The sequence below is a fragment of the Anolis sagrei genome, chromosome 7, assembly GCF_037176765.1.
Source record: "Anolis sagrei isolate rAnoSag1 chromosome 7, rAnoSag1.mat, whole genome shotgun sequence".
Taxonomy (NCBI): domain Eukaryota; kingdom Metazoa; phylum Chordata; class Lepidosauria; order Squamata; family Dactyloidae; genus Anolis; species Anolis sagrei.
Window position 1 is genome coordinate 25,929,951 of NC_090027.1, and position 19,693 is coordinate 25,949,643.

The 19,693-nt window shown below is 42.9% G+C and overlaps 1 protein-coding gene across 3 annotated transcripts in view; it reads right to left on the reverse strand.

Annotated features, from left to right (window-relative positions):
• The window catches only part of KIRREL3 (kirre like nephrin family adhesion molecule 3), a 952,985-nt gene that overhangs the window by 81,718 nt on the left and 851,574 nt on the right, over positions 1 to 19,693 (reverse strand). For all 3 annotated transcript variants that reach the window (XM_060787109.2, XM_060787106.2, XM_060787107.2), the window contains one exon: positions 9,140 to 9,266. In XM_060787109.2, coding sequence (XP_060643092.1) covers positions 9,140 to 9,266 — 127 coding nt within the window. The remainder of the gene's footprint in view (positions 1 to 9,139; positions 9,267 to 19,693) is intronic.

Genomic DNA, 19,693 nt, shown 5'->3' on the forward strand with positions numbered 1-19,693 from the left:
GAGCCTCCACCACACTCCGGGGCAGAGAGTTCCACTGCTGAACAGCTCACACTAAGGAAGTTCTTTCTCATGTTCAGGTGGAGTCTCCTTTCTTGTAATTTGAGGCCATTATTCCATGTCCTAGTCTCCAGGGCAACAGAAAACAATCTTGGTCTCTCCTCCCTATGACTTCCCCTCACATATTTATACATGGCCATCATGTCTCCTCTCAGCCTTCTCTTCTGTAGGCTAAACATGCCCAGCTCTTGAAGTTGCTCCTCATAGAACGTGTTCTCCAAAACCTTGATCATTTTTATTGCCCTCCTCTGGACACCTTCTAGCTTGTCAATATCTCTCTTGTGGTGCCCAGAATTGGACACAATATTCCAGATGTGGTCTAACCAAAGCAGAATAGAGGGGTAGCATGACTTCCCTGGATCTAGACACTATACTCCTATTGATGCAGGCCAAAATCCCACTGGCTTTTTTGCTACCGAATCACATTGTTGACTCATGTTTAACTTGTCCACAAGTACTCCAAGATCTTTGTCACACGTACTGCTCTCGAGCCATGTGTTCCCCATTCTGTATCTTTGCATTTCATTTTTTCTGCCTAAGTGGAGTATTTTGCATTTGTCCCCGTTGATCTTCATTTTGTTAGTTTTGGCCAATCATCTCTCTAATCTGTTAAAATCACTTTGAATTCTGCTCCTGTCCTCTGGAGTATTGGCTCTCCCTCCCAATTTGGTGTTGTCTGCAAACTTGATGATCATGCTGTCTAACCCTTCATCTAAGTCATTAATAAAGATGTTGAGCAGGACCAGGCCCAGGACGGAAGCCTGCTGATGGCACTCCGCTTGTCACTTCTTTCCAGGATGAAGAGGAAGCATTGGGAGAATCACTCTCTGGGTTACTTCGCTTAACCAATTACAGATCCACTTCACCGTAGTTTTGCCTAGCCCACATTGGACTAGTTTGTTTGCCAGAAGATAATGGGGAACCTTGTCGAAGGCCTTACTGAAATCCAAGTATGATACATCCACGGCATTCCCCACATCTACCCAGCTTGTAACTCTATCAAAAAAAGAGATCAAATTATTCTGGCATGACTTGTTTTTGATAAATCCGTGTTGACTATTCACAATGACCGCATTTGTTTCTAAGTGTTTGCAGACCACTTCCTTAACAATCTTTTCCAGAATCTTGCCTGGTATCGATGTGAGGCTGACCGGGCGGTAATTGTTTGGGTCGTCCTTTTCCCTTTCTTGAAGATTGGGACCACATTGGCCCTCCTCCAATCTGCTGGAACTTCTCCCATTCTCCAAGAACTCTCAAAGATTATTGTCAATAGTTCTGAGATGACTTCCTTCAATACTCTTGGGTAAAAGCACTAAAAGCATATTTCTCTCCCTTCTAAATGCCTGAAAGTGAATGCTTGTGAGGGAATAGGATTATTTTTTTCAAGGGATGATAGACATCCAGGCTCTTTCAGCAAGTATACTTGATATGATATTGGGGGGAGGGGGATAAAAGGACAGCTCTGTGTCCCCTTTTCTCCACGTGTGTTTAGAAAACATCCCAACCATGCTGTAATTGCCTGCTATACACATCTTGAAACTGAGGCCTGACTCTTTCTTTTTCTCATCCCCGCTTTGCTGTCAATGCAGGACAGATTTTGTGATATAAAGGCTGCGAGAATTGCCCTGCTTTCTGCTTTTGCTGGGAGTCTTGGGAGCAGCATGCTGTTATCATACAGAACTGTCTTACTTGAAATGGGAATGCTGGATCTTGGATGTTTGAGATAAAAAAAGTGAAAAAAGGGACATGCAGTGGTCTGCACCAATGAGATCTTATGGAGTAAGGTATTCAATTAACTCGATCTCTGTTGTCAATCAATATAGGCAACAGACTAATAGAGTTCCACATTCATCTGAGGAATAGAGCTTGAGCATTGAGACTGCTGCAGGTAGATAACCCTCACATTCACAGGAAGTGTACTGCCTTCTCCTTTGAGAGAACAAGAAGATGCCAATTTTTAAAAAGATGACGATGATGGCTGGCCAAGATCCTCCAAAATCAGGAGCATGAAGGAAATCTTCCTATGTTGACTTATGCATTCATTGCACAACCAAGGACACAGTTGCCCCAAATGTACAACTCCAATTTAGGAATGGAATAACTATTTCAGAATTTCATGGCTGGGGTCAAAATGTGGCGTTCCAAGCCCTTAGGAACATTTCAGTAGTTTGAAGCCATTGCTCTGTGTCCTAGTCTCCAGGGCATCAGAAAACAAGCCTGCTCCCTCCTCCCTATGACTTCACATATTTATACATGATAGCAATGTATAAATATGTGAGGGGAAGTCATAGGGAAGAGGGAGTGGGCTTGTTTTCTACTGCCCTGGAGACTAGGACACGGAGCAAAGGCTTCAAATTGCAGGAAAGGAGATTCCATCTGAACATTAGGAAGAACTTTCTAAAGGTGAGACATGTTCAGTAGTGGAACTCTCTGCCCTAGTCTGTGGTGGAGGCTCCTTCTTTGGAGACTGGCTGCCCATCTGTCGGGGATGCTTTGAATGTGATTTTCCTGCTTCTTGGCAGGAGGGTGGACAGGATGGCCCATGAGGTCTCTTCCAAGTGTATGATTCTATGATTTGTGAGAAGAAGAAAAAATGCACCTGGAAGTTTCTTGCAATTTGGCAGGAATTTCTTTTTTAGCTCTTGGTCCACTAATTGAATTGCACAATTTGCAAAACTGAAAAGTTTTAAAGTTGTGCAACATTCCATTTTGTGTTTTTCCCCTTCCATCTTTCTGGAACGCTCTGTGGCTTTTGTGGGAGAGATACATAGTTTTCTCTAAAGCTAGGCTGCGTTTTGAACTGCTCTGTAAATTTCTTCAGAAAGTTATGCAGTTTCCTATAATGTTAGGAAAAACGTTTCCAAATATTTTAACACTCTGATCAGAAAAAAACATTGCTTTTTTAAAAACATTTGTCAGGAATTGGAAAAATCTAAGAATAGTAACTCTAGTCTGTTTTCAGAATCTTGAACCATATTCATCAATTCTGCATAGGACAAAAGTGTAAAGGACTGTGGGTTGCTGTGAGCTTTCCAGGCTGTATGGCCATGTTCCAGAAGCATTCTCTCCTGATATTTCACCCACATCTATGGCAGGCACCCTCAGATGCCTGCCATAGATGTGGGTGAAACTTCAGGAGAGAATGCTTCTTGAACATGACCATACAGCCCAGAAAACTCACAGCAATCCAGTGATTCTAGCCATGAAAGCCTTCGACAACACATTGTAAAGGACTGTGTTTGAGCGTAAGACACCAACTGCTTTCTACACAGCACTGATTGCTGTTGTTGTTATTATTATTGTTAATATTAACTTTGTAACTTTAATATTAATCAACTGATGTCATTCCTGTCAGTTGTATTCTTGTTTCTGGCTTAACTACTAGGGCACCTCCCAAACCTTTGATGGCAACCTGGCTTGCTTGGTGATGCAATCACAGTTCCTTTTTAAAACATCATTGTCTGGTGTTTGGGTTTTTTAAAAACAACAACAGAAAAAGAAGAATTCTTGAAAAAGGGTCCGCTTGACAAGATTGCCTGCAGCAAATTGGTTTGTGGTCTATCTTCCTCTCCAGGCAATTGGTCATTTATCCTTATTATTACATTTGTGAGGGCCTTGTGCCTGATGGTATCTCTCTTATCCAATTGGCAGGTTTTGAGTTTTTCCCTCTCTTCCCCTGCATCCCTTATCAGGGCGGGTAGGCACCAGAACAGAAACAGTTTTCTCATAAGATGTTGAGATTTATTTTGTTTCCATCTGTGGGAGAGGATTTCCCATACACAAGGCAATGGATCATAATTGATGGTGGTGATAGCTCAAGATTAGATGCCCTCTGCCCTTTGCAGAACAGATGAAGAAATCACACATCAAAAATGCCCAAAGCACTAGAGTTCTGCTCAAGCGACAGTGGATGAAAGGCACCTGTGTCCGACCAAATTTCCCTGAACATTCCTGATCCTATTTGATTTTGGAAGCTAAATGCAATTGTGGTGATTAGTATTTTGGGTGGAAGCCCAAATACTATTGGTCTGATTTAATATAATGTGGCTTCCTATGTTTCTATGTGGTCTATCACTGGGCCTCTGACAAATAGCTGCTGGAACGGTTAGCATAAGGATGTGGAATGCATGGCCCTTCATGCTAACTGCATGCTAACTAGTTTACCTCTCTTGTGCTCAGAACCAGTCAAACCAAAAATCAACCCCAGATTGACCGAAATGATGGCCAGGAGCGACAAACATAAAAACACAATGCATGGTCTTCCACGCAGGATTGAGAGCAAAAGGAAAGGCCTTCTATCACTCTGTAACTGGTGATATTTGTCTTAGCAGCTAGTCTCTAATTCGCAGTTATCTATGTATGAGCTGGGGATTCATATGTGAACTATGGGCCACACTTTGCTCATTCTTGAGTGATGCCACATGGTCCACTGCAGATACTGCAAACAATGTTGCTTGCCCACTGTGAGAGACACCCAAGCCAGCTCTGAGACTCAGCCCTGTTCTTGAATCAAGATTATTTTTCCACATGTGCCCTTGGCAGTGGTGGCCCTAGGTAATTTTCAATGGTAAGCAAACAGTATTTGGCCCCCCCGCCCCAACCAATCACTGATATATATTTTCTGTTCGTCATGGAAGTTCTGTGTGCCACAATTGATTTAATTCCATCATTGGTGGAGTTCAGAATGCTCTTTGATTTTAGGTGAACTATACATCCCAGTAACTACAACTTGCCTATGTCAAGGTCTATTTTCCCCCAAGAGCGCCTCAAGAGTGCCCCTGGGCAAAATCAACTATACTGCAAATGTTTACTTTGCGTAATGGTTGAGCCGCCCCTTGCCCTTGGTCTCCTGTCTTCTCACTGAAACTCTGACTCTTGACCTTTGGACTGAAAATCGACCACCTGGCTTCTCACCTCCCCAGAAATCCAATAAGTTTCTGGTTCCAATTCAAGGTGCAGGTCATCACGGTTCAGGACCTGCTTATCTCCACAATCGTCTCTTCCCCTATGAACTAATGCGTACCTTGAGATCATCTGTGGAGGCACTGCTCTCTCTCCCCCTGCCATCTCAAGCACAGTTGGTGGGGACGAGGGGGAGAACTTTCTCGGTGGTGGCCCCCCAGCTCTGGAACTCCTTTCCTAGGGAGATCAGACAGGCTCCAACCTTATCCTTCTTTCAGAGCCAACTAAAAACCTGGATGTTCCGGTGTGCTTTTGATTGAGCAGCTCACCAGTAATTTTCCTGTCCCTATTGAGTTTCTGCACTTTATTTCAACCCTCAAACGGCCTACCTCAACATGTTTATGACAGCACTTCCCGCCCAGTCTACTAGTCTGTTGCACTTTTCTTGCGCTCCTATAAAATGTATTGCATTCATTGAATTGTATCTCAGCTATGTTTTTTCCTAAGCCATATTGTTCCTATGTTGTTTATAATTGTGTTGTATTGTTTTTATCTGATGTTTTAATTACAATCATAGAGTTGGAAGAGACCTCATGGGCCATCCAGTCCAACTCCCTGCCAAGAAGCAGGAATATTGCATTCAAAGCACCCCTGACAGGTGGCCATCCAGCCTCTGTTTAAAAGCTTCTAAAGAAGGAGCCTCCACCACACTCCGGGGCAGAGAGTTCCACTGCTGAACGGCTCTCACAGTCAGGAAGTTCTTCCTGATGGTCAGATGGAATCTCCTTTCTTGTAGTTTGAAGCCACTGTTCCGCGTCCTAGTCTCCAGGAAAGCAGAAAATAAGCTTGCTCCATCCTCCCTGTGACTTCCTCTCACATATTTATACATGGCTATAAATTGTTTGTTTGATTGCTGTGTTTTAACTGTAATTTTTGGGCATGTCCCTTGTAAGTCGCCCCGAGTCCCCTAGAGGAGATGGTTGGCGGGGTATAAAAATAAAGTTATATTATATTATTATTATTATTATTATTATTATTATTATTATTATTATTGTGGATCTCAGCCCATCTGAACTTCTCATTTGTCAGACCAAAGTTTGGTGAACTCTGCTCCTGGAAGCCTCTAGGAATAGCAATTCACCTTTGAAAGAGTTGTTGGCGTTCTTTGTATTCTTTAACATCAAAAATGCCCATTTTTATGGATTTTAAAATGCTTTTTGTGGGGACACGTCTGTGCAGCCCCCAGAGAATCCCAGGAGTGTAAAACTGGTTGTCAAATGCAACACAGTTGCCCACTCCTGTGTGAAACAGTGCATCAGAAAGCTATTCCCTTTGCACTGAAATTCTGAGGGACAAAGGAAGGATAAGGTACCTCTCTCTCTCAATCTCTCTCTGGGAAAGCTCTTTGTTTTCATCAAACGTATTCCTTTGTTTCTTGCAAGTTATCTGAATTGTAATTAAATTGCAGCAGCCAACAAGGAAGGGAGAAGAGCAAGAGATGGCATGCTGAGCGGAGGGTAAGAGAGTGGTAGGCATTTTTTATGGCTCCAATGGTTTGTTCCTGTCTCTGTCTTCAGCATTAACTCCACTTAAAATTAAACTGTGTCAGTGCTCAACAAATGAATTTTGAATGGGAATGCCTGAGCTTTTCATAAGAGGAGGGGAAGATTGCATAATAATAATAATAATAATAATAATAATAATAATAATGATGGGTCAGGTGCATTTTAGCATTCATTATAGAAGCCCCCGGTGGCGCAGTGGGTTAAAGCACTGAGCTGCTGAGCTTGTTGACCAAAAGGTCGCAGGTTTGATTCCGGGGAGCGGCGTGAGCTTCCGCTGTCAGCCATAGCTTCTGCCTACCTAGCAGTTCGAAAAACATGCAAATGTGAGTAGATCAATAGGTCCTGCTCCAGCGGGAAGGTAGCGGCGCTCCATGCAGTCATGCCGGCCACATGACCTTGGAGGTGTCTACGGACAATGCCGGCTCTTCAGCTTAAAAATTGAGATGAGCACCACACCCCAGAGTCGGATATGACTGGACTGAATGTCAGGGGAAAACTTTTACCTTTACTTACAGAAGCCAAGGCAGGCATTCTGTTCAGTAGTTGCGAGATCATTATATGACCAAATCCACCTTTTTGGTTTGCCTGGGAAGGGATATCTGCAGCCCTCTTCCAGTTGCAGAGCATCTTCAACCAAGCAGTTGCAGCAGGACCCCAAGGATTCTTTTTCGCTGTCTCCCAATGGCCATCTGTCAGGGGTGCTTTGAATGTGACTTTCCCGCTTCTTGGCAGGGGGTTGGCCCATGTGGGCTCTTCCAATTCTATAATTCTTTTCAATGCATTTGCAACTCAGAGACTACTGCAAACATAATATTCCCATTGCCCTCACTGGCAAAGTCATAGAAACCCATTGACTAGGGTGTGGCCAAACTGACAAAATAGGTATATTTGTTACATCTGACAAATAGGTATTGTCAGCTGTAACTGTAATGGTAAAGTTCCAGCATCTTATATCCAATGATGCAAGATCTCAGCCTACACTTGATTCTGTTATATTTTATGTTAATCTCTCTGTTCCTTTTCTCTTCATGTAATACCTTAATCCCATCTGATCATGGAAGCTAAACAGGGCCAGCTCTGCATAGTACTAGAATGAGGGACTACCAAGGAATACCAAAGAATACTAGCCACTGTGTTTCAGAAGGAGGAAGTGATAAATCCAACTTTGTGTATTCTTTGGCTAAGAAAACTCTAAAGAGATTCATTAGGTCCTCATATGTCAACAAGTTGCATGAATGCAGATACATAGAAAAGCCTTTCAAAAATTCAACAGCAACTATTACTACTGCAATTATATTTTGTCCATGTATTCCTGTATTGTTCCCATGTTAGTGTGAACCTATCCTCTCTGCAAATCAGAATTGTGATGGCGCGTCTGGCACCACTTGTATGTAAATATATAGTTGAATTGTTTGGTTATTTACAACTGTCTATCAATGTTGTTTTACATCAGTTGGCTTGCTCCCCAAGCTCAATTGTTTGACTCCATCCCTTCCTAGGGAGGAGAGCAGAGTTTTCCTTTTCATTCCACCACCAAAAAGCTCAACACATAGACGTGCGAAAGGCTTGGCTCAAAGCCCTTGGTTAAGTCATTTCTTACTACCAATTCTCAGATCCATACTTCATGCCCAGCTCATCTGGACGACATTGAGGAATCTTAAGCGCCTTCAAACCAGTCCTTTGGCATCAAGAGGAAGACTCTGTGCCTTCAATATAGGCGATTGGACTGAGGCTGTGAGTGTTCCGACCTCATAGCCATTGAGAAAGAGGGAACTTGGAAGCTACTCAGCTGGAAAACTCCTTGGACCCAAGACAACCAGAGACTGTAATGTATATTTTCTTTACTTCCTTTTGGAACATCAAGTTTAATGCCTCAGAAAGATAACTCTTTGTGAACAATAAAGCCTATTTCGAGTTATCTATAGTGTCTTGATCCTTGAGAGTTCCAGTTCTCTAAAGGAAGGCAAGAAGCAATCCCCTGGGGAAAAGTTGCCACGTCCTTGTTTTTTCACTAAGAACTATAGCCCCCAGGCAGCGACGGCACAAAAATCTAGAATACTAGATAGATAATGCAGTGCTTTGCTCACTATATCTAGACCAGTGGTTCTCAACCTGTGGGTCTCCAGGTGTTTTGGCCCACAACTCCCAGAAATCCCAGCCAGTTTACTAGCTGTTAGGATTTCTGGGAGTTGAAGGCCAAAACATCAGGGGAACCACTAGTCTAGACAAAGGGTCATCCCTAACATTGGAAAGACAAAGTAGTTCTTCCAGGTGGGAGTTGGCTGGAGGAGGCAGCAGGGGAGTGGAGGAGAAGTGACCTTTATGCCCATTGTTCTGCACCCTAGTCTCTAGGGCAGCATGGCTTGTGACTGTTAACTCTTTCTCTTGCTTTCAGTTGTAATGGAGGACATTTCCCCATCACTGATTTTGAAAAAATAAATCAGTGACTAGCTTTGTTATCATTTTTATGTAGAACGGGGGTGACACTGTGTTACTCTTTGCCTCAGGCAGCATAATTTAACTGCTGAAGGCAGACTGTCCTATTGTTGTTATTATTGGAACATGAACATGATGATGAAAGCAGAATGATGATATAGATAGTTAAAGGGAAGTACCATTGACAGTCAGCGACACCTCCCGTTCTCCCGCACCCACACGTGGAACCACGGCTCGGCAGACGTATTTCCCAGCATCTTCTTGGCGGACATTTCTTAGTGTTAACGTGTTCTCATTGCTCAGGACCTGAAAAAAAGAGGAAAGATACGTTTTGGCAGAGGCCTGATTGTTGCAGTCTTACTCAATGGTAGAAGGGGGCTAACAACATCCTCCTTTACATGATTTTACAGTAAAATCACACAGTCTTGCTGAATATGGAGCAGTTACAGATCTGCAAATCTAGGTCGCAAATCCGTAACTGCAATCAGGGTGCGACCTAGTATCTTTACATGGGAAAAATCTCATTTAAAACTTCTTTTTTAGCTATAGAAATGAGCTGAATGATTATTTGAAAAATTAAACATTCAACAGTAAACTTGAGTGCGAGAACCTGGGGAATGCCACACACATCCCCTATGTGGCTGGATATGATTTACATGGGAGTTATAGTGGTTGGAAGCATAGAGTTGGAAGTGACCTCATGGGCCTGCTAAGAAGTGGGAAAATCGCATCCAAAGCACCCCCAACAGATGGCCATCCAGCCTCTGTTTAAAAGCCTCCAAAGAAGGCGCCTCCACCGCACTCGGGGGCAGAGAGTTCCACTGCGGAACAGCTCTCACAGTTAGGAAGTTGTTCCTCCTGTTCAGGTGGAATCTCCTTTCCTGTAATTTGAAGCCACTGTTCTGCACCCTAGTCTCCAGGGCAGCAGAAGACAAGCCTCCTCCCTATGACTTCCCCGCACATATTTATACATGGCACTCATCATGTTTCCTCTCAGCCTTTTCTTCTGCAGGCTAAACATGCCCAATCTTGTCTCTCACAATTCTCCCACTGGATGTCTTTTCCTTGAAATGTTTGTTGTGGAGTGGTGAAACAATTTTCCCACCTACCCCCTGCCATAATTATAAATAATTTCTGAAAGACTCCCCAGTATTCTTCTTTTCATACATCTTCTAACATAGATGAAAACACTATACAGGCAGTCCCCAAATTATGAACAAGATGGGTCCTGTAGGTTTGTACTTAACGTTGAATTTGTATGTAAGTTGGAATAGGTCCATTTTTTAAGCGTACTTCCAGCCAATATATATATATTTAACAACTTTGGATTGCAGGGGGAAGGGTTATTGCCCATGTGGTGTTTGCTTTGTTGTCTATGTCCCTGATCAGAAGATTTCACCTCACTTTCTATCCCTGTGATTTTGAAAAATTTGGCTCATTGTGGAAACAAGGATTGGAGATAGAGCTTTAGTGGAGACACCTTTTTTGCATGATAACAATTCTTCTAATAGTGGATTTCCCTTCTAAAGAGAAGATTTCCTTCACTTTCTGTTGTCTCACCCTTGTTCTTAACTAGGAGTCATTTGTAAGTCAGATGTTTTGTGGCATAATGTAAAATAAATCATGTGTAGTTCATGTTGGATCAGCCCACACACTGTGTTGCCAGAGAAAGAAAATATGCCATGCAGGTGAACAGTAAAGAACAAGCAGTTTACCCTTCTTAATTCAGAACAACATATGTACAATATGATCAGTTGTATCAACTCACTAAATGTCCTTTCAGAGAGAATTAAAATGGTATTTTTTTTTTGTCCAAATGAGAGACCTTTCAGCAGCCAAGAAGCAAATTAGCCTGTCTCTCACTCAGGCATGTAGCCGGTGGGGCTACATGCCTGAATTTCGGGGGAGGGGGGCTTGAGGGCTTCAGCCCCCCCCCCCCGAAATTCTGATGGTGGTCTGTGAGAAGGCCTTACTGGTACATTATTTAAACTGTTATGTTTATTCATATCATGATCTCATCACCATGCTCAATATATCCCATATGCATAGGGGTATTGGGATAACGATACAAAAGGTTTGCTAGGGCAGACCCTCTTTCACTCAGACTCAGCCCCCCTGAACCAAACTCAGCCCCCCCCCCCCCCAAACAAAATCCTGGCTACGGGCCTGCTCTCACTGTTTGCTTCTCTATTTACTCTCTCTGCACCAGTGTAGCTTGAGCCTGAACAAAAATGCAACAGTATCCAAAAGTTCAATACTCAGCTTCATGCATCTTATTTTACAGTTGACACACACACACTCACTGATTGATTGTATACTCCAACAGTTTGTAACTCAGGGAATGCCTGTATAGCCATATTATTCAAAGGTTGGTGTAAAGAGGGACTGTAGTGCAGCTGGCTGGGAGTCAGCTGCATTAACATCACTACTGACCGGAAGGTCATGAGTTCAAAGCCAACCCAGGTCGGAGTGAGCTCCCAACCAAAATTGTGTAGCTTTTTGTCAATCTTTGCAACCCGAAAGGCAGTTGCATCTGTCAAGTAGGTACCACTTACATGGGGAGGCTAATTTAACTCATTTACAAGGTCATAAAAAATCTCCAGGAAGTATGCAAAGAATGAGGAAAGTACTTCATCAGCATCACAAATGGACGGTGAAGCGACAGCTCCCCTGGTGGCCAGAAGCTGGAATGTTAACTAGCCGCTGAGTGTCTGTCTAATATGTTGTGTGTATGGCATTGAATGTTTGCCATGTACACGTATATTGTAATCTACCCTGAGTCCCCTGTGTGGTGAGAAGGGCGGAATATAAATACTGTAAAATAAAATAAATAAAAATAAAGAGCAGCTCTGAGTCACATAGCAAGAGCCAATCATTCTGAAATTTGCTTATAGCCAGTGCTACCAAGACAGAGTTTGCTCTGGCTCCCTGCCTTTTGATCCTCACTGCAATCCATGCTGCCAGATCGGCTGCCCTGCGGTCCACATTGGCATAATCAACAGCTTTATTAAAACTTCTTAAATGCTGAAGCAGGGAATTTTGATGCAGGCCAGTCAGCAGAATCCAAGCTCCTGTGGTATTTAGAAATACGATGAGTCTAAAACAAACATGGCCTTTAAGAGTCAACTCTTCCTAATTGCCTGAGGAAGCAGTTGAAACTGGATGGTTAATTTTCCACCTGCGCAAGTAAAGCGATCGGGATTTGTCTGCAGCTAATGTGGAGTGGCATTATCTTCCGGTGATGGAATCCACATATTAGGTGTGGTTGTCCCTTAACCTTTCTGCACAGGGCAGAACTGAGACATCTGCCATCTTTCTCCTGCAGAAATTTGGATGATATCCCTATGGTCCTGCTCCTTTTTTCCTTTCCAGCATGTGTTTGCTATGTAAACACAATCCAGCATGTTAGTTATTGGCACTGCTGAGTGTCTGATCTTGCAGCCAATTCCTTTGCTCAGTCTGGGAATTTACACTCATGCTGAGCAAAATGCTTAAATGCCCTAGCAGTAGTTAGAGATGGAAGCAGCTCATATTGAAACTACCAAGTGTTGGGAAAAGTTGGAAACTTTTTTTTTTTAAATCCCACTCATTAAAATGCGGTTATGGTTCATACAGCCATCTTCCTCACGTAGTATTTTGTCCAATCATGAAGAAAATGCAACAATTCTAGATTGTGCTGGAACCCAAGATTGTGCTGCCTGAGTCAAAGATAAGATGACACACACATTTCCAGTTCCACAGATGCAAGTGGTTGGGAATGGATGGACATCTGGAGAAAATACGGAGAGCTGCCACAATTACCTCCCAGCAACTGCAGTTTGAGGAAATTTGCCCAATTTGGCCTAAACTCTAAGGAAGCCCCTCGGGTGCTGGACGAGTGCCTGGCCGCTGTGGCTATCTGGATGAGGATGAACAAGCTGAAGATTAATCCCGACAAGACAGAGGTCCTCCTGGTCGATCGTAAACCGGATTGGGGTATAGGGTGGCAACCTGTGTTGGATGGGGTTACACTCCCCCTGAAGTCACAGGTCCTCAGTTTGGGTGTCCTCCTGGATTCATTACTTACGCTTGAGGCTCAGGCGATGGTGGTGGCCGGGAGGGCTTTTGCACAATTGAGACTTGTGCGCCAACTGTGACCGTACCTCGTAAAGGCTGATCTAGCCAGGGTGGTCCATGCCTTGGTCACCTCTAGATTGGACTACTGTAATGCGCTCTACATGGGGCTGCCCTTGAAAACAGCTCGGGAATTCCAACTGGTCCAACGGTTGGCGGCCAGGTTGTTAACTGGTGCTCCTTACAGAGAGAGGTCAACCCTCCTGTTTAAGGAGCTCCACTGGCTGCTGTTCATCTTCCGGTCCCAATTCAAGGTGCAGGTGCTCGCCTACAAAGCCCTAAACGGTTTGGGACCCACCTACCTGCGTGACTGCATCTCTATATATGAACCCACACGATCCCTTCAATCATCTGGAGAGGCCCTGCTCGCGATCCCACCTGCGTCACAGGCGCGTTTGGTGGGGACAAGGGACAGGGCCTTCTCTGTGGTGGCCCCCCGACTCTGGAACTCTCTCCCCAAGAACATCAGACAAGCCCTAACATTGGCAGTCTTTAGGAAGAGCCTGAAGACCTGGCTGTTCCAGTGTGCCTTTCCAGAATAGAAAACTCCTGGCTTCAAGTCCCAAATGCACCTTGCCAGAGATTCAGGATTATCTGCACATTGCACCTACCTCCAAATACCTCTACATTTCACCTGTCATGTCCAGCGCTTTTTAAATTGGTCCATTACATTTGGCCCGGCCTTAGATTTTAAATGCGTCATGTGTCATTGTTTTTAATGTTTTATTGTTTTGCTTGATGTTTTATTATTTGCTTTATGAGTTTTACTGTTGTTTTTGTATGCTGTTGTTTTGTTGGTGGCCTTGGCCTTGTAAGCCGCATCGAGTCCTTCGGGAGATGTTAGCGGGGTACAAATAAAGGTAATAATAATAATAATAATAATAATAATAATAATAATCACAGAGCTGGGGAAGAGACCCAGCCCACGAACCATAGTTTGAAGACCCCTGGTCTTTGTGAACAGGATTATTATTTTATTTTATTTCAAGCATGCACTTATAAGAGAAAGCAGAATATACAAATGCTGCTAAGGTTAACATCTTCCCCAAACCACAGCAATAATGAGAATTGTCACTAGTCATATCCATGCCACCTGCTCCATTCGTTGCCTTTGTCAATTTGAATGACTATCCAGAATGGACAGAACAACTCAAGTGGAATGTATTCTAAGATCAAGCAATCTGTATCAGTGATTGGTTTGGAAGATCAGAGGCGTGCTAAAATTCACATAATATGCTTACCCTTTTACAACATTGCATACCTGTCACTCCATATTAGTTATAGCTAGAGGGGGAGTTTGAAGGGAGCTAACGTACAAAGATGGCACTACACAGAAAAGTAGCACAATTCAGGTAAACAGCATAACACATTATGATAGAGAATTTAAAGAAGACATTACAATAATAAAATCAGAAACCATTCCATTAAAACTTTCATTTGCTACAATTCATTATACAATATATAAACGAAACAGCATAATTCTTTTAAAATGCTGCATGGCAGAAACAGATTGACACAGATGTCTAACTTTTCCAAGTTGACTGCAATCTTGTCTAGAGCCCTGTCAGCCTTCAAGTTGTACAGTGGACATTTGTCAGCTAGAGTTCACTAAAGGAAAGGTGAGAAGGACGCTATTCCTGCCTTCCAAGGCAAGTCATTTGTATCTTCTCTCAGTTTCTGGGATGACTTACTTCTAACATGATCTGCACAGGGCCAAGGAAGAATGAGGATGGATGTCTACGCCCTACACCACTGGATAAATTACTCTGGACTGTGCTCTGATTTATAAGAAGCACTGCTTGAAAAACAAGCAAAAAGGTGCTAGAAATAATATCATATGAAAGCTGACTGGCACAACCTGGGGATCACAACCAGACACAGTGAAGACATCTGTCCTTGCACTTTACTACTCTGCTGCTGAATAAGCATGCCAAGTGTGGAATACATATCACCACGTTAAAACACTGGATGTGGCTTTTAATGAGACATGTCGAATAATCACAGGATGTCTACGCCCTACACCATGGGAGAAATTATACTGTTTAGCTGGCATTGCACCGACTGATATCCACCGGGAAGTAGCAGCCTGTAATGAAAGGATCAAGGCATTGCCATCTCCGGCCCAATCTCTGTTCGGATATCAGCCAGCATGCCAACATCTTAAATCAAGAAATAGTTACCTAAGATCCAGAGATACACACAGGAACACCTCAGCAAGTGAGAGTCCAAAAGTGGCAGGCTCAAACCTGGAACCTCAATGAGTGGCTGATATGTGAGAGGAAGTCAAAGGGAGGAGGGAGCAAGCTTGTTTTCTGCTTCCCTGGAGACTAGGATGGAGAACAATGGGTTCAAACTACAAGAAAGGAGATTCCATCTGAACATGAGGAAGAACTTCCTGACTGTGAGAGCCATTCAGCAGTGGAACTCTCTGCCCCGGAGTGTGGTGGAGGCTCCTTTTTTGGAAGCTTTTAAACAGAGGCTGGATGGCCACCTGTCAGGGGTGCTTTGAATGCAATATTCCTGCTTCTTGGCAGGGGGTTGGACTGGATGGCCCATGAGGTCTCTTCCAACTCTATGATTCTACCCGATGAGAAACTTCCTCCTGGGCACACAGAGGCCTGGGTGTCCTGGAAGATGCTGAACAGACTGTTCTCTGGCACTACAAGATGCAGAGCTAACCTTAAGAAATGGGGCTATAAAGTGGAGCCCATGACCTGCGAGTGTGGAGAAGAGCAAACCACAGACCACTTGCTACAATGCAGCCTGAGCCCTACCACATGCACAATGGAAGACCTCACTGCGACATCAGAGGCATCCAGCTTCTGGTCAAAGGACATTTAGTAGAACGCCGAGTTTTTAACTTTGTTTGTGGTTTTTCTAATATATTATAACTGTATTCTCAATCTGCTTCTGACACAATAAATAACTAAATTGCCAGCCTAATACTATTACAGTTTTTCCATTTGAAGAACAACTCTTCTTCAATTGTCCACAAATCAGTTTTTTTCTTAATCAAGCTGCCCATGAGACCAACAATGTCTTAATTTTCATAGCCAAGTGGGGGACTTCTAAATGTGACGATACATAAAGCAAAATAGATCTGCCTGACAGAACTATATAACAGAAGAGGACTCAAGCGCTGTGAACAAGGGCTTTAAACCTTGTAAGAACAGTAAAGTGGAGTTCCACTTTATAACTCCCCAATGACTGCTTCTTAATATTTATCTGTATTGATTTTGTATCTTCGTGCATTGTTCATGGCTTTCTCAATCATTTTGTTAAAGCATGGTCACAGATACTGCTACAGAGGCATTTTTGCTTGGGTGCATTGAATCATAGGTTTTGTAGTATTTTACATTGAATAAGCACACATTCATCTCTACATAAAAGTGGCTTGAATTTATTATATTTGCCTTGTGATAGAGGGGACAAAAAGTGGAAAAGTGGAGGTGGAAAAGTTTAAGAAGCTCTGCACTTCACCAGCCTGACTCTCCTATTATGTATAGATATTATCTATGCATTGTAAACATCAGTTTACAATGTGTCCTCGGTGGCGCAATGGGTTAAACCCCCCTGCCAGCAGGACTGGTAGACCGACAGGTTGATGGTTCAAATCTGGGGAGCGGGGTAAGCTCCTGTCTGTAAAGCTCTAGCTTCTCATGTGGGAGAAGCCTTCCAAAGAATGATAAAATATCAATCATCTAGGCAACATCCTAGTAGACAGTCAATTATCTCATACCTGTGGTGAAGTGTTAATTTTAATCTGCAGTTATGTGTAATTATAGATAGGTGTTTAAAAGGGTAAGTATATAGAATAGCGTAACTAGGTAATGGTAGCCAGCTTAGCTCACTTTGAGCTGAGTTGCCATGGAAAAAGGGGCGGAGCCAACTGCCACTTGGCAGGGCAGCCATTTTAAAACAGTTAGTCTGTAGTCAGCGAACTACAGGGAAGGCTGGTTCTGTTGTGTGTGTTGAGAACCAGTATGGTAGGCTGTAGTCTAAGAACTACAGGGAAAGGCTGATTCTACTGTCTGGAGAATCAGGAAGGTCTTGGCTTTTAGCTTGTGTAATTTAGATAGGTCAAGTTGACTTATTTATATTATTAGTCAGTGTATGAACAAAAGGGGGAGAGAACCCTAATAAGAATCTTTATTGCAACAGAAATAACATAAGAAAAAGATAAGCTTGTACCTGAAGTAATCTGTTCAAGAAAGAAACACATTTTGAAGGAAAATAAGTTTGAAACCTGTTTAGTGGAAGGAATAGACCTCTTAAGAGTTGGTTAATGAAATGTTATAAATGTATCCTCTGAATATATGTGCCTCTAAGAGTTAAGATACTTTGAAACCATCAAGCTTCTTCTATACTTCAATAAACGTGTTACAGTTTCTTCAAATCCAAGTCTCTGTTACAAATACTTTCAAGTTAAACCATGCTACACATTGAAGAATACACAAATCAATATCACAAGCTATTAGTTGTGTTATCAATTCAATAAGTCCTTACAAAGTGGTGGTTCCTTTACAAACCGTTACAAATTGGTGGCATCATTACAAACTGGGTGCCATCTTTACAAATTGGTGACCTCTTTGCAATACCAGAAGCGACTTGCAGTTTCTCAAGTTGCTTCTGACATGAAAAAAAAGTTTAATGAATAGTGTTGGGTTTCATCCCTGGCTGCACAAGACTCTAGCAAACAATGAGTAGTTAGTTAGCCTAGATAGATTAGAGTGAGGACTCCCTTCCCCCAATTCCTTATGCATGCTTCTTAAGAAGGGGCTTAGAAGGCTTATAAGGGTATGCCATTATCTCCTCCCCCTTTGAATACTTAGTAATGTGATCTCTTCAGAGAAGACGTAATTTACTCTTTAAAGGTTTTTTTTTATTGCCCTGGGCTGGCCATGTGGCCTGTCTCCTTTTTCTGGGTCTCTTCTTCCTTTGTTCTTCTAGAGTGAGGAGCCATCTTGCCATTATCCAGGCAAGATGTAGTAGATATGGCTATTTTGTTATTTTTCCCTCTTTCTTAGAAGATAGCTCAGTGAAGCTTGTTAGCTCCAAGAACCTTTCCTATCCAGAATGGATTTCTTTTGACTTTAATAAACATATTATTTTTAGAAGCTATGAAGTTGTGGATCTGCAATCCTATTCCATCCTGTTGAATGGAAACCAATCCTTGCTTTCTACACATAAGTTTCTGCTGGTTATGAACTGTGCTTTTAGCACTCTGCTATATTTTGTGGAATCATCCCCAAGGGAGGGTTATTTCTGGGCCTAAAATTTCCCAACAAATAGATCAGGAAAATTAAAAGTGGGTTGTCGTAGGTGAAAGCAACATGTGTGTAAATGGCAGATTTTCAGGCATAGACTCAGCAAGGTAGGAGCCACCTTCTAGAGAAGTGTCACGGGATAGATCCTAATGTTTATTGCCGCCTACAGCAGGCCTTTTGCACCAATCATCTATATCAATAAAAATGTAATGTTCGTTTGTGGGATTAACATAACTCAAAAACCACAGGACGAATTGGCACCAAATTTGGACAAGAGACACAGGCCAATGAGTGACCATCACAATCACTCATAAAAACACTGAAAAACACAGCAGAAGGGACTTAAGCTAAAAAAACAAAAAAGAACCCATTACAACGCATTCACAAAACCACATATATACACACATATATGCATATATACACACAAAACCTACACAGAAAGGAGGAAGGAAGGAAGGAAGGAAGGAAGGAAGGAAGGAAGGAAGGAAGGAAGGAGAGAAGGAGGGAGAGAAGGAGGAAAGGAGAGAAGGAAGGAAAGAAAGAAGGGTAGAGAAGGAAGGAGGGAGAGAAGAAGGGGAAGAAGGAGGGAAGGAGAGAAAGAAGGAAAGAAAGAAAGGTAGAGAAGGAAGGAGGTAGAGAAAAAGGGAGAGAAGAAGAGAAAGAAGGAGGGAAGGAGAGAAGGAAGGAAAAATAAGGGTAGAGAAGGAAGGAAGGAGAGAAGGAGGGAGAGAAATTGGGAAGGAGAGAAGGAAGGGTAGAAAAGGAGGGAAAGAAGGAGAGAAGGAGATAAAGAAGGAAAGAGATGGGTAGAGAAGGATGGAAGGAGAGAAAGAGGGGGGAAAGAGGGAAGGAGAGAAGGAAAGAAAGAAAGGTAGAGAAGGAAGGAAGGAGAGAAGGAGGGAGAGAAAGAGGGAATGAAGGAGGGAAGGAGCTAAAGAAGGAAAGAAAGAAGGGTAGAGAAAGAAGGAAGGAGAGAAGGAAGGAGAGAATGAAATAAGTGAAAGAGGGAAGGAAGCAGAGAAGGAATGAAAGAGAGAAAGAGGGAGGGAAGGAAGGAAGGAAAGAGGGAAGGAAGGATGGAACCAAAGAGCAAAGGAAGTGAGAAAAGAAATAGGTAAAGAAGGAAGAAAGAAGAAGGGAAAGAAAAAGAGGGAAGGAAGGAAAGAGAGAGGGAAGGAAGGAGAGAAAGAAAGAAGGAGAGAAAGAGGGAGGGAAGGTTAGCCACAGTAATGCGTGGTGGGTACAGCTAGTTTAGTTATAAATCTGCAAGGTACTCTGAATGGGAGCAACATAGGCTCCAGGCCATAGATCTGGAGTTGGAGAAAACGTCATTGAGTATCCACTTCAATCATC